This window comes from Lampris incognitus, chromosome 6, assembly GCF_029633865.1.
Source record: "Lampris incognitus isolate fLamInc1 chromosome 6, fLamInc1.hap2, whole genome shotgun sequence".
Taxonomy (NCBI): domain Eukaryota; kingdom Metazoa; phylum Chordata; class Actinopteri; order Lampriformes; family Lampridae; genus Lampris; species Lampris incognitus.
Genome location: NC_079216.1, coordinates 6,582,933 through 6,598,338, shown reverse-complemented (window position 1 = coordinate 6,598,338; position 15,406 = coordinate 6,582,933). Strand labels below are relative to the sequence as shown.

The 15,406-nt window shown below is 45.9% G+C and overlaps 1 protein-coding gene across 1 annotated transcript in view; it reads left to right on the top strand.

Annotated features, from left to right (window-relative positions):
• Positions 1–6,274, top strand: part of shisal1b (shisa like 1b) — a 69,480-nt gene extending 63,206 nt beyond the window's left edge. The window contains exon 4 of the mRNA XM_056282579.1: positions 5,652–6,274. Coding sequence (XP_056138554.1) covers position 5,652 — 1 coding nt within the window. The 3' untranslated portion in view covers positions 5,653–6,274. The remainder of the gene's footprint in view (positions 1–5,651) is intronic.
• Positions 6,275–15,406: the final 9,132 nt, after the last annotated feature.

The window sequence follows — 15,406 nt, the reverse complement described above, 5'->3', positions numbered from 1 at the left end:
ATTGCATTAGTGTGTCTAAGCTGATATTCTTCCCCCAAGCCTCCTTAAAAAAAAAGCCGATCCGCAGTTATAATTTGGGTCAGGGTTTACCGCACGCTTTGAACGAATATATCCCGGTGCTGAGCGAGGCTAAGAGGGTTACACTAACTCGAGACAAAAATGAGGCTGTCCCTTTCCTCTGGGTCTTTTATTTTGGGGGAGTTAACGTTAAATTACTTGAAGCTGGATTGATCATAATCTGTCTTACTGTCAAGCACCTTCTCAGATAGTAGGATTTTATGTAACTCTCACCCCAAGTCTTCACATGCTTGTATGTATTGACTTGAATGTCTCTGCATTGCTCACGGTGATCTTTAAAAACAACGGTTCAGACGATATAACGTCACAAAACCAAACGTAAAATAAGATTATATGTGATATCAATATGTACATAACACTGGCCTGCTGGATCGCTTGGTTATGCAGAATTTTAGTGCTAATGCTTGATATTTCACCAAAATATAAAGATATGGGGGGGGGGGGCGTGCGGGTGGTGAGGCGGTCTGTTCCGTTGCCTACCAACACGAGGATCGCCAGTTCGAGTCCCCATGTTAGCTCCAGCTTGGTCAGGCGTCCCTGCAGGCCCAATTGGCTGTGTCTGCGGGTGGGAAGTCGGATGTGGGTATGTGACCTGGTCGCTGCACTAGCACCTCCTCTGGTTGGTCGGGGCGCTTGTTCAGCGGGGAGGGGGAAACTGAGGGGAATAGCGTGATCCTCCCATGTGCTACGTCCCCCCTGGCGAAACTCCTCGCTGTCAGGTGAAAGGAAGCGGCTGGCGACTCCACGTGTATCGGAGGAGGCATGTGGTAGTCTGCTGCCCTCCCCGGATCAGCAGCGGGGGTGGAGCAGCAACTGAGACGGCTCAGAAGAGTGGGGTAATTGGGCGGATAAAGATAAAATCGATATTGTTGCGCGGTACAGTGAGTGTCCGTCCACAATAGAAAGTGAGGCCAAAACGAGGTGTGAGCAATGTCAGATGAGCCTTCTACACACCGAGTTCGGTGGTAATTAGTGAAATGTTTGGCAGCAGCTCACGGTGGAGCTTCCTGCTGTCTTCCATCCCTCCCTCTGAGGTCGGTTTGGAAGCTCGTCTGACCTGGATAAACCGCCTGTTTCACCACATTCACCACCATCGACTCCTCAGTTGTCGCCACGCTGCTGTTTCAGCATTGTCAGCCATCGTGCCATCCGACGAATAAGACTTTCCCATCACTTACTCAGGTCACCATACCTTACGTTGCTGTGGATGAGGACTTTATGAAAAGGAAACGTGCTCAACTGCATGGGCCGGTTTCCTGGCCACAGGTTAACTGAAATTTGAATGAAGATTCTCCAAACAAAAATCAGTTTAGTCCAAGACCGGGCTGAATATGTGTTCATGAAACCAGCCCACTGTGATTTTAGCTTGAACTAGATGCTGAATTCGACACGAAATACACAGCAAAGTTCAGCGGAATACTCCCGTTAATACTTTTTAAATAATCTTTTTTTTTCTCTCACACATGTTTCAGGCAAGGCGCCCATCTGAAGCTTGCCAGAAGTGACATACTATATACACAGGTGTGATCCATCAAATATACTGTCGACCAAGCACAACAAGTAGGAAGTCACAGACCCGGCGTCTGGGTAGCGTAGTGGTCTATTCCGTTGCCTACCAACGCGGGGATCTGGGGTTCGAATCCCCGTGTTACCTCTGGCTTGGTCGGGCGTCCCTACAGACACAATTGGCCGTGTCTGCGGGTGGGAAGCCGGATGTGGGTATGTGTCCTGGTCGCTGCACTAGCGCCTCCTCTGGTCAGTAGGGGCGCCTGTTCTGGGGGGGACTGGGGGAATAGCTTGATCTTCCCACGCGCTACGTCCCCCTGGCGTGAATGAAATTTGAGACGTGAATGAAACTCCACACTGTCAGGTGAGGAGTTTCATTCACGTCTCAAATTTTGTGTAATCTTGCAGAATCTTGTCGGCTCAAAAAGACGTTTAAGGACAAAGCAGTGTGAGCCTGGGCGTCTGGGTGGTGTAGCAGTCTATTCCGTTGCCTACCAGCATGGGGATCTGGGGTTTGAATCCCTGTGTTACCTCTGGCTTGGTCGGGTGCCCTTACAGACAAAATTCGCGGTGTCTGCGGGTGGGAAGCTGATGTGGGTATATGTCCTGGTCGCTGCACTAGTGCCTCCTCTGGTTGGTCGGGGCGCCTGTTCGGGGGGGGGACTAGGGGGAATAGCGTGATCCTCCCACGTGCTACATCCCCCTGGTGAAACTCCTCACTGTCAGGTGAAAAGAAGCAGCTGGCGACTCCACATGTATCGGAGGAGGCATGTAGTAGTCTGCAGCCCTCCCCGGATCGGCAGAAGGGGTGGAGCAGAGACCGGGACGGCTCGGAAGAGTGGGGTAATTGGACAGGTACAGTTGGGGAGGTAAAAGGGGGGGAAATCAAAAAAAAAAAAAAAGACGAGCAAGATTCAAATAAGCTGAAGATCGCCATCTTTAGATGAAGTGCCTCCACACCTGCCAGTTTGTCTGACAGGGAAACAACGCAGCTTCATTTCTTTTGTTCCTTGAGAACTCAGCCCCTCCTCCCGCGTATAGTCACATTCAGCTTTGAGACACAAATTTGACCGACGGCTTTCTTTTCACGAGGCAATAATAGCGTGGTAAATTATGAAATCACGCCTGCCCTGTCAGTCCACAGAACAGCGTGGCCAGACCTTGTCCAATTAGAGCAACACCCACCATGTGGAGTGGGAGCTAATTAACATCAGAGATGCAGCAGCAGACAGCCGAGCACAAAGTTCTGCTCAAGTTTTAGAAGGAAGAACATGGAGCAGTTTTACTTAGTTCTTAAAGAGAGAAAGTATAGAGTTAACGTTAGCACTGAAAAGTGTTGCATGGTTTTTTTTTTATTTCCCCCCTTTTCTCCCCATTTGTACCCGGCCAATTACCCCACTCTTCCGAGCCGTCCCCGGTCTCTGCTCCACCCCCTCTGCCGATCCGGGGAGGGCTGCAGACTACCGCATGCCTCCTCCGATACATGTGGAGTCGCCAGCCGCTTCTTTTCACCTGACAGTGAGGAATTTCGCCGGGGGGACGTAGCGCGTGGGAGGATCACGCTATGCCCCCCCGGTTCCCCCTCCCCCCTGAACAGGCGCCCTGACCGACCAGAGGAGGCGCTAGTGCGGTGACCAGGACACATACCCACATCCGGCTTCCCACCCGCAGATACGGACAATAGTTTCTGTAGGGACGCCCGACCAAGCCGGAGGTGACACGTGGGATTCGAATGGGCGACCCCCGTGTTGGTAGACAACAGAATAGACCGCCACGCCACCCGGACGCCCTTGTGTTGCGTGTTTTTTGTGCTCAGTGTATCGTGCGTGTTTAGTTTGTTTGGCTTTTTTTGCCATTTGAGATCCACTATTGGAATATGTAGACCTGATAAATCGGGATTACATTACATTCTAGGAATTAGACTGATGGTCTTATCACCACCGTGTAGTCCTACACGATGACTCACATTAAGTGCAGCCATAAAACAAGCTAATATTCATAGTTAGCCCAGATAAGAGCAAAACCAAACAGCAGGGAGTGTGAAGGTCAGTGCTGCAGCTCCCTGCAGTAAACATAACCAATATTCCCATAACCCTGCAGTTATCATTTACAGTATAAGAAATGAGGTAAGAAGGTCTTTCTTCGCTTTAACAAGTTGGAAGAGGAGGCGGCTGTGGGAGGTGGACGTAATTCAGTGGGGAGAGAGGGGGATGTGAAGCGTTTCTCCTAGAGAATTACTCACTCTTAATTCCTTCAGCAAACTAAACTGCTTTCTAAAATGCAGGACTGCTCTCTTCTCAATTGTGTTTGTGTTGTTTTTGGGGTTTTTTTCCCCAATCAAGTTGCATTTTGTCCTTTTCTAAACCATTTTAGCCAATGTTTTGTTTACGCAAAGGTCACCGGGGGGCCGAGAAGCCCAGAGCACACAGACTTATCCGGGGACAAATCCAATCTGCCGTAGAGAGCGTGTCACTGCTGCACAATGTGTTATTATCCCACACAGCAAAAGAAGACCCTCAGTGGAACTTCATGACCTTTAATACCGCGTCCTCATGACTTAAAAACAGCCAGTGCGGAGAAAGCGTCCATGTTTTCCTTTTTTTGTTGAGAGCTACAGTTGGGAATAGCCAAATTTAGGATGACGGCACTCTTAATAGAAGCACCAAGCAAGCCAGATACCTACTGTTTGTTATCTGATTGACGAGTATGATAGACATGAATGAATGAATGAATATTTCAAGTGTCACGCCCCCTTGTGGCTCATCCCACATGGGATTAAAAGGTACTTTTACAAAAACATAGAACACCACCTTTCTTGTAAAGACAAAATATAGCTTCCAGCTAGGCTGCTTGGGAAAATTATAAATACGCCTACACAAGAAGCAGAACATCTCACATCTTTACTGGTACAATGCCTTCTTCTTCAGGTCTCATGCTTCTGCTAAATAAATCACAAACCTAACTCTCTTCTTCAGTCACTTCTGTTGTTGTGAGTTAATTAATCATTACTAAACAGCAGATCACCGATCTTCCATAAAAAAGGACAATACTGAACAAAATTATACTCATTTTCTACTCCCTTAGACCACACCTACCGGCCTAACATAAAGTGACAATATACCAAGTTATCTTTCTTCCTCTGTAAAATGGTCATGTTTAATCTCACACCGAGTATGCATCTTTGGTTTACTCCAAATCTCATCTGCCTAGTCATGTCTGACATTATAAAACACCGCTCAGTTTTTCCTCAAATCCATATCATCCCTATCAATGTACCTGTTCCATCACCTGCCAGTGCATCTGGGATATAACACGTGCCAGTTGATGGCTTCTCATATCCAAAGGGCCAAATACAGATGTGCCACCAAAGGAAATATTAGTATTGCCCCTTAATTGAGAATGTAACTGCCATCTCTGGTAGAACTGGTGTCACGCTTTCGAGACTGAGCTGTAGCAGACCAAAACCTGCACATATTCAGCTGGCATCCGGGTAGCGTAGCGGTCTATTCCGTTGCCTACCAACACGGGGATCACCAGTTCAAATCCCCGTGTTACCTCCAGCTTGGTCAGATGTCCCTACAGGCGCAATTGGCCGCGTCTGCAGGTGGGAAGCCGGATGTGGGTCTGTGTCCTGGTCGCTGCACTAGCGCCTCCTCTGGTCAGTCAGGGCGCCTGTTCGAGGGGGAGGGGGAACTGGGGGGAATAGCGTGATCCTCCCACGCGCTACGTCTACCTGGTGAAACTCCTCACTGTCGGGTGAAAAGAAGCAGCTGGCGACTCCACATGTATCGGAAGAGGCATGTGGTAGTCTGCAGCCCTCCCCGGATCAGCGGAGGGGGTGGAGCAGAGATCAGGATGGCTGAGTGGGGTAATTAGCTGGATACAACTGGGAGAAAAAAGGAGGGGGAAAAAAACCTGCACATATTGTTAGACAGAAAGAGCTGAGGCCTTTCGGCGAGAGCATGGAGCGAGGCTCCATTACTTCCCCTGTCAGATTTAGCTGTCACAATTCAGTTTAGGGTCAGTGATGCTGCCCCTCTGACAATGTTGTCTTCCTTTTTTGACAGATTGATGCTGTAAGCAGAGGAACAGGAGAGTAGCAGCACCTTGTTCACCATACGGGGAGACGCACCTCTGGATCAACGGACACGACTCTGTAACATGGGCTTGCCTTTCTGGAGCAAGTCATTTGACGTCGACCATCCATTTCTTTCTGAGCACAAAACACCAGCAGACCTGCAGCAGCGAGTGGGCCGGCACGGCCAATAGAAACTAACAATGACAACCGCAAAGAAGGACCTTGTCCCTGCTGCTCAGAAAACCACAGAGGCAGCAGCAAGACTGGCTGAACTGGTCACAGCTGCTCGATGAACCCTGAAAATGGCAGGTAGGCACTGGAGGTCGTGCCCCCGCACGAATCTGGATGAACTGCAGGTGGAAGCAAGGAGTCTCGCCTGTTTCTAAAAAAAAAATAAAAAAAAATACATATCTTTCTAGATATAAAGTGTCTATTACACTACTGTGTCAAGTTTGTGTTGAGTAGCAATTAGGCACAGTCGTTGGGTTTACCCATTTGGTGATTTATTTACGTGACTTAGAGAATTGTGTGAGTGGTCAACATTCTGAACCGGTTAGCGCCAAGTGTGATGCTGAGCGTCTCACGTAGGATACCTTTTCTTACTTGTTTGAAAAAAACGAACAGCGGAAAAAAAAAAAACTCCAGCCATGTTGAGAATCAACATGTCTTATGAAATGCTCTCAATTGCTTTTCTGTAGAAAAAGAAAGAAAAACAGAGTCATTTCTCTATATTGTAACTTGCCAGACAAGGACAAAATGCCATACAGTTTACCTGCTGTACATCACCACGTTTTTACATAAGGTCATCAAGATTTCCTAAAGGCTCGGTGAAGGTGAGGAAAGGGCTTCTTGAAGAACGCGTCGATATTTTATCTCACCCAAAACTCAAACGTCAGTTGATCAGGGGTGCCTGCGTAAACAGTAAGGAGAGCTGGCGTCCTGCTGACCTTGGTCAAAACACATTATTTTGGCTACAGGCCTGTTTGTTGAAACTAAATCCATTATTTATTTGCAATGGGGAAGAATGTGAGTGGGAGCTTCCTACGTAGCCATAGTGGAATACATGTTCTGTGAGCAATATAACACAAATTAATATCAATTTGGATCATTTATAAAGCGGATTTATAAAGAGCACCGTTTTGTTCATCCCACAGCGGTAAGAGATTAGCCATAACAGAAAATGTAAAACCCGTGAAAGACCCCCTTCACTGTCAGCAATAATGTACAGTTGCTTATTGAGATGACTGGGGCCAAGTGAGACTCGAGACTGTAACAGAAATTATCGAGCGTCGGGTACATTGGGATAATCACCGAAGTGTACGACAGAGGCTTGAACCTGATGGAGGCTGAAGTCAGCATAAGCGATCACATGTCAGGACAATGAACTGGTGTTGAATAGGGTTGTCTGTTACCTCCCTGTCTGTTTATCAGTGAGAGAGAGAGAGAGAAGTACCCTGTGGGAAAAAGAAGAACATCCCCACACTGAAAAGAGAAAAATTATTGTGTCATAGAGTTAATGTGCACTTCCGAGCTAACAGCTGACGAGTGCTCTCTCGACTATCTGTGAAACGCCGTCTGCAGAGACCATATGATGAAAGACTGCATGAGAAAGGCTGGGGTGGGATGGGGGATGGGGGGTCAATGCAGGAGGAGGGACGTCTTTGTGTCCCAGTCTTGCAGCTGCCCAAACCCGTACATGCACACGCTGCCGTGTCCTTGGTGAAAGTGGGGGTCCTGACTTGGATCCCTAACAACTCCCCGGACAGGCAAAAATAAATAAATAAACAAACACATGGACACAAGGAGCCAGCAGAGAGAGACGATGTAGTTTGACTTCTTTCTTTTTTTGTATTATTCTGTCTCTTGTTCTGCAAAAGTTTAAACTTTGCCCAGCAGCCATGTGCCAGCACATTCTGTGTCGTCCAAATAGCTGCCCGGCTGAAATAATTGGCCCTGGGAGCTGCAGTGATTCCTAATGACTCTCTCTCTCTCTCTCTCTCTCCTTTTATCCAGGGAAGTGAACAGCAGTGGTGGGGTTGAGCGAGGGAATAGAATTTTACACTACAAAAGGGGATTTAATTGGGCCTCAAAGCTTGAGAGGTGGCAAAGATCAGATATGGTAGAGGAGTCCTCTCTCTCGGGAGCTTTGTGCTTCCTGTGCCGCCCTGTAATAAAGCAAAGGACGTCCCCTCTTATCACCGACATGAAGTGGTCACGCCCGAAGGAAAAGCTCTCGTCTTTGCCTCCGTTAAAAAGAAAAGAAGAAAAAAAACACATGCTGCAAGGGTAAAAATTAAATAACAGCCTAATCTAGTGTTTCCCCTTGGCTGAAGCGGCTATCACTTCCTCTGAGGTTTTGCTCCTCTTTTATTTAAAGGATAAATCTGTTTTTTTTTACAACCTGGGTCTTAATTTTGTAGTTTTTACCATCGTTCATGTCAGTTGTTTTGATGCATGCTCAATAATCCAGGTAACGAAATCACAGAACGGTGAATAGGTTCATCTGGACAACGTCTAGTGGGAGAAACGTTTCATCAGTCTCAGCTGACTGCAGGTGCCCCCCCCCACCACCACCACCCTTATAGACAGCACAGTGGCATAACAACCGAAACCAACGATTGATTTCATATGCAAATAGGTGTGACCATTAACTACAGTTACAATGGCCATGTGTACTGTTAACAGAGGATTGGGGAATAGTTGCAATCACAGTATTGTAAAATGGCGACAGATGTACCCTTAGCCGCCCCCCCGGATGATGAGGGAATGACCATTCCTGAACCGGGGGAGGCTACAGCACATGTCACCATTTTACAATGCCGATTGCAACTATTCCTCAATCCTCTGTGAATAGTACACATTGAGATTGAAACTCTAGTTAACGGTCACGCCTATTTATGAAACCAGTCGTTGGTTTCGGTCGTTATGCAACTGTACTGTTCATAAGGGTGTGGATACCTGCAGTCAGTTGAGACTGACGAAGTCACTTGGATGAGTGATGAAACGTTTCTCCCAATAAACGTTGTGTCCAGATGAACCGATTCACCTTTCTGTGGGTCATAGCAATTATGATCTCATTTTATAGACCATCTTCATTCAGCAGATGTTGGACATGGACCAACATCTGGCATTGAACCAGGAAGTAGATCAGCAATGTCATCCACCATTGATCATATTGGACATTTCAGATAATAACTTTTAACTTTCACATCGGTTTTCACTTCCAAATACAGACATTTAAAATACAAATACATTTATCCGGGCTTGGGATCGGCACTAAGAATGCACTGACTTGTGCACCCCCAGAGGCTGGGTTAGATACATGGTTTAGATAATTGGCTTACTTTGGACTTTCTGAAACATGTCAGATGCAGATTTTCAATTGTTCCATAAGAAACCATTGTAAAGCTGAGCCCAACAGTGATCCTGTGTTCAAAATTTCTACATTGATACCAGTGAGTGAAATTACATTATAGCCGATATGCACGGTGGCAAAATCTATGAAAATAAGACCCAGATTGCAAAATATTCATCCATTGACAAGTTTAGCTTGGTGAGATTTTCTGTCTTGTTTAGGACAGTTTTGATTTTGATCTGACCTGGTGAGAATCTCGTTGGGGAAAGACTGAGCCCTCGTCCGTCTCTAGTCTCTCCAGGTCATCATTTTAACAGTTGCCTTACAGTCAAATCCCCACCTGTAGACAAAAGCTTTGTAGTGGTCGATACCTCATTTTTGGGTGTGGTGGTGATGATGGTGTGCACCACGTTCTGTCTACGTACTGCTACTTAGATAGAATGTTCCGTACCGTTTTCAGTTGAATTGTTATTGCACTTGTTGACTTTGTATTGTTATGACAGGGAGAAATAAAGTTTTATCTTTTCCAGTGTGTTTAAATCACCGTATCAAGTGTTCTTGGGGGAGAATCATACATTAAAAAAAAAAATCAAAGCTAAGTCCCTGACCACATGAACTTTTCATTTGACTGTTCATTTTTTTCCCCATCATTTTCCAATCACTGAGGCTGTGTTTCACACCTGAAAAGTCAATTTCTTTGGTCCAAACCAATGAGACAGACAGACACTTTGCAGAATTTTGCGTTTGGTCCACTTGGGGTTCACACTGTCTTCTTTGCAAATGAACTAAAGTCGAAAAGACAATTAGTAGCTCATTTCCTTGGCCAATTTTGGTGACAGTGTGTCCTTAAATGTACTTCAAGACAGATGTAAAAAATATCTCAAGGGATTTTCAGAAGTGTTTGTGGTTGTTGTTTTTTTCAAAATGAGTTGAGGGCAAACTGTCCATGAGGGATGAAACTGACTATCTATGTAAGAAAAAATTATTCTCCTTCTTACGGCTGCTCCTGGTAGGGTTTGCCACAACCAAAGGGGGCATGCCAACCACCTACATGTATGTCCTCCCTCACCACATCCATAAACCTCCTCTTTGGCCTTCTTCTTTTCCTCTTGCCTGGCAGCTCCATCTTAAGCATTCCTCTCCCAATATACCCAGCATCTCTCCTCCACACATGTCCGAACCATCCCAATCTCACCTCTTGCTTTTTCTCCAAACCGTCCAACCTGAGCTGTCCCTCTAATATACTCATTCCTAATCCTGTCCTTCATTACTCCCAATGAAAATCATACCATCTTCAAATATGCCACCTCCAACTTCGCCTGTCTTTTCATCGGTGCCATCGTCTCAAAACCATACAATATAGCTGCTCTCAGTACCATCATGTAAACCTTCCCTTTCACTCTTGCTGGTACCCTTCTGTCACAAATCACTCCTGACACTCTTCTCCACCCACTCCACCCTGCCTGCACTCTCTTCCTCACCTCTCTTCCACACTCTCTGTTACTTTGAACAGTTGACCCCAAGTATTTAAACTCATCCACCTTCACCACCTCTACTCCTTCATCCTAACCATTCCACTGTCCTCCCTCTCGTTCATGCATATGTATTCCATCTTGCTCCTACTGAATTTAATTTCTCTTCTCTGCAGTGCATACCTTCTCCTCTTCAGGCTCTTCGTCATCGGCGAACATCATAGTCCATGGAGACTCCTGCCTTATCTTGTCTGTCAACCTGTCCATTACCAATGTAAACAAGAAAGGGCTCAGAGCCGATCCTTGATGTAATCCCACCTCCACCTTGAACCCATCCGTCATTCCTACCAGACACCTCACCACTGTCACACTGCCCTCATACATACACTGCACCACTCCTACATACTTCTCCGCCACTTCCGACTTCCTCATACAATACTACACCTCCTCTCTTGGCACCGTCATACAATTTCTCTAAATCCACAAAGACACAATGTAACTCCTTCTTACCTTCTCTATACTTCTCCATCAACACTCCCAAAGCAAACATCACATCTGTGGTGCTCTTTCGTGGCATGAAACCATACTGCTGCTCGCTGATCATCACCTCTCCTTAACCTAGTTTCTACTAACCTTTCCCATAACTTCATGCTGTTACTGATCAACTTTATACCTCTGTAGTTACTACAGCTCTGCACATCACCCTTATTCTTGAAAATTGGTACCCGTACACTTCTTCTCCACTCCTCAGGCATCCTCTCATTTTCCAAGTTTGTGTTAAAACAATCTAGTTAAAAACTCCACTACCATCTCTCCTAAACATCTCCATGCCTTCACAGATATGTATATCATCTGGACCGACCACCTTTCCACTCTTCACAGCTACCCTCACTGTATTCTTGCTAATCCACCGCACGTCCTGATCCAGTATCACCACATCATCCAACCTTCTCTCTCTCTCTCTCTCTCTCATTTTCTTCATTCCTTGTCTGCTCTAATTACTCCTTCCACCTTCTCAACACATTTTCCTAACTTGTCAGCATATCATTTCAGTCTCTATCCTTCATCACCCTAACCTCCTGCACATCCTTCCCATCTGGGTCCCTCTGTCTAGCCAATTGGTACAAGTCCTTTTCTCCTTTCTTAATGTCTAAACTCTCATGCAACTCGCCATACACCTTTTCCTTTGCCACCTCTCTTCACCTTACGCTGCATCTCCTTGTACTCCTGTCTACTTACTTCATCTCTCTGACTATCCCTTCTTTTTCGCCAACCTCTTCCTATGTATTCTTTGCTGTACTTCCTCATTCCACCACCAAGTCTCCTTGTCTTCCTACCTCTGTCCAGATGACACACCAAGTACCTTCCTAGCCATCTCCCTCACCATTTCTGCAGCAGTTGCCCAGCCATCCGGTAACTCTTTGCTACCACCCAGTGACTGTATCAACTCCTCTGTGTGAACTTTACACAACAGTCTTCCTTCTTCAACTTTCACCATTTGATCCTTGGCTCTGCCTTCACTCTCTTCCTCGTCTTGATCTCCATAGTCATCCTAAAGACCACCATCCGATACTGCCTAGCAACATTCTCCCTGTAACCACCTTGCAGTCTCCAATCCCTTTCAGATCGCGCCTCCTGCCTAAGATGTATTCCACCTGTGTGCACATTCCTCCACTCTTATGTCACCCTGTGTTCCTCCCTCTTGAAATATGTATTCACCACAGCCATTACCATCCTTTTGGCAAAATCCACCACCAATCCAAATCTGTCCTTCCACATTCCTCTCCTTGACACCATAACTAACTACCCATCACCTCCTCATCAGCTCCATTTCCATCACCATCATACCGATTGAAGTCCACTCCAATCACCACTCTCTCCTCCTTGGGTAAACGCTCCACCACTTCATCCACCTCACTCCAGAATTCTTCGTTGTCTTCCATCTCACACCCAACTTGCAGGGCCTATGTGCTGAAACATTCATCATCAAACCTTCAATTTCCAGCTTCATACTGATCACTCTGTGCAACACTCTCTTCACCTCCAACACACTCTTGATATACTCTTCCTTCAGGATTATGCCTAACCCATTTCTCCTCCTATTCACATCATGATAGAACAGTTTGAACCCACCTCCAATGCTCCTGGCCTTACTCCCCTTCCACCTGGTTTCTTGAACACATGGTATATCTGTCTTCCTTCTCACCAATTTAAAAGCCAGCTCTCTCCCTTTACCAGTAATAGTCAAATCAGTTTTATTTGTATGGCCCATGATCACAAATTACACATTTGCCTCAGTGGGCTTCACAGCAATACAACATCCTGTCCAATGCAAGGGCATTGGATAATGAACACCTCCCAAAAAAAAAAATTCTTTAACAGGGAGAAAAAAAATAGGAAGAAACTCCAGGAAGAGCAACAGAGGAGAGATTTCTCTCCCAAGATAGACAGACATGCAATGGATGCTGTGTGTACACAATTTACAGAATACAACATTGAAAGAGAATAACAGAATTATTATGGAATTATAAAATATATGAAGAATATGATGAGCAGGATGCCAAGCAATGTCCAGATGCCACTGGAACAGCCCAGGACCTGAGCCATACGACCCCCATCAACATGTAAATCCGAGAGGAGGACAGACTACACATGCACACAAGAGAAACTCACATCACACCATTCACATATGCAGGAGAAGAGACAAGAAAAAAACCAAAACAGTATTCACACATCGGCGAGAGAGAAGGACGTAACATTGTAACAGGACAACAAAATTACATGGCTTTATAAGATATATAAATAGAAAATGTAATGAGGGGGATGCCAAGCAGTGTTGAGGTGGCGACCACCGTCACCATGGAGACCGGAGAACAGACTACACGTGCATACAGGGGGGACTCACATCACACCATTCACATACACAGAAGAAGAGAAAGGAGAAGACATCATTCAGAGAGAGAGAAAAGACGTGAGAGAAAATAACAGTTTGCAATAGTCAATAATCTACACTCTATAACCTTGTCGGCAAAACAGTGCTTGGTAAATTCATTGAGACAGAAACCGACCCGCCCTGCAGTACACTTTGTGAAGCACTCAATTTAAAGGCAACTAATTGTAGGTTGAGACAAAAATATGACTTTCAAATGTGGATTTAAAGGACTCAACAGACTCTGATTGTCTGACGGCAGCAGGCAGGTTATTCCCCAAAAACGGGGCCCGATAGGAAAAGGCCCTGCCACCAGCTGACCTCTTTTTAACGTTGGGTACACACAGCAACCCTGTATTTTGAGAGCGAAGAGCAAAGAGCTGGAGATCGAGATGGAATGCATGGTTTAAGATCAGACAGGTGAGATGGGGCTAGCCCATTTAGGATTTTATAAGTCAGCAGAAGCACCTTGAAGTCTGATCTAACATGGTTAGGAAGCCAATGACGGGAGGCAAGAATTGGTGTAATATGGTCAGATGTTTTAGATTTAGTTAGGATTCTAGCTGCAGCATTCTGAACCATCTGAAGACTTTTAGTACTAGCATGTGGCAGACCTGAGAACAGAACATTACAGTAATGAAGTCTGGATGAAACAAATGCATGTATTAGAGTCTCTGTGTCAGCCATGGGTAAGAAACACTGAATTTCAGCTATGTTACGTAAGTGAAAAAGGCAGTCTTGGTGATTTCTTTAATGTGCTTATCAAAGGAAAGCCTGGGATCAAACGTAACACCAAAATGTTTGGTTGCCACACTTTGTGAAATCACAAAGTTGTCGATTGTTATTGTTACTTGATCAAATTGGTGTCTGCGTCTGGCAGGGCCAATGACCAGCCTCTCAGTTTTATCTGAATTTAAAGACAGGGTATTTAGAGACATCCAATTTTTCACAGCAGCCAAGCAGGCCTCTAAATTAGTCATTTCAGTATGATTGTGATTCACACATTTAGGAGAGGAGAGCTTGGGAGCAATACAACAGGGTAGGGAGACGGTCTCGATGTAACAGACAAAGCTGTCAGTCTGATAATCTATGAGAAATTCCCTGACTAAACATATTCATTAAACTGGTTGACTCCACATCCACACTAGATTTAAACCTAGTAGGCTCTCCAATCACCTGCAACCTGCTGAATGAGAAGTCCCTAGTGTCAAATTAAACATAGACAGCCATCTATATTGCTAGACAAAAGAGCGGTGCTGCCCCCAGTAGGGTAAATGCCATCCACTTTCAGCAGGTAAGGTCGGCCCCAGAAAGAAGGCCAGTTATCAACAAAGCCAAATCCCTACTCATTACAGTAACAAGCCAGCCAGTGGTTCATTGTGATGAGCCTACTGTACATCTTATCATGACCCCTCACAGATAAGGGACCAGAGACAATTAATCAATGCTGACACATCTTTCTAGCAAACTCAAGAGTCCTAACTAGGCTGGCTTTTGTGATCTCTGATTGCTTCATCCTAGCATTATTGGTGCCGCCGACATGAATAACAATGTTGCTGAAAGTAGTGGTGCTGTGTGCCTGGGTTCCCAGTTTCTCCCTCTGTGGTGCCAGCACTCTTAGATTATCCTCTATGTTGGAGACTCTGGCCCCGGGTAAAGAGTGAACCAAGGCTGGTGAAGCTAATCTGACATTGCAGGTAATGGGAGTCTCCTATCGCTACTGTGCTTTGCTATACTCTGTCAACAGGAGCGGGAGAGACACGCTGGCTGATAGGACGACCAACAAGGCTGGTGAGTGGCGAAAACCGGTTTGCAGTCGAGAGAGGTGACAGCAGACCAGGCCACACAACCGGTGGCTCGCTCTTCGGTCCCGTGCCGGTAAACAGAGGCAAACTCCGCTGCATCTGCCAACGAGGCTGAGCTAATGCTAACAGTAGTAGGTCTGCTGTCAGGCTATCTGGAGTGCCCGTCAAATCTAACATAATCCT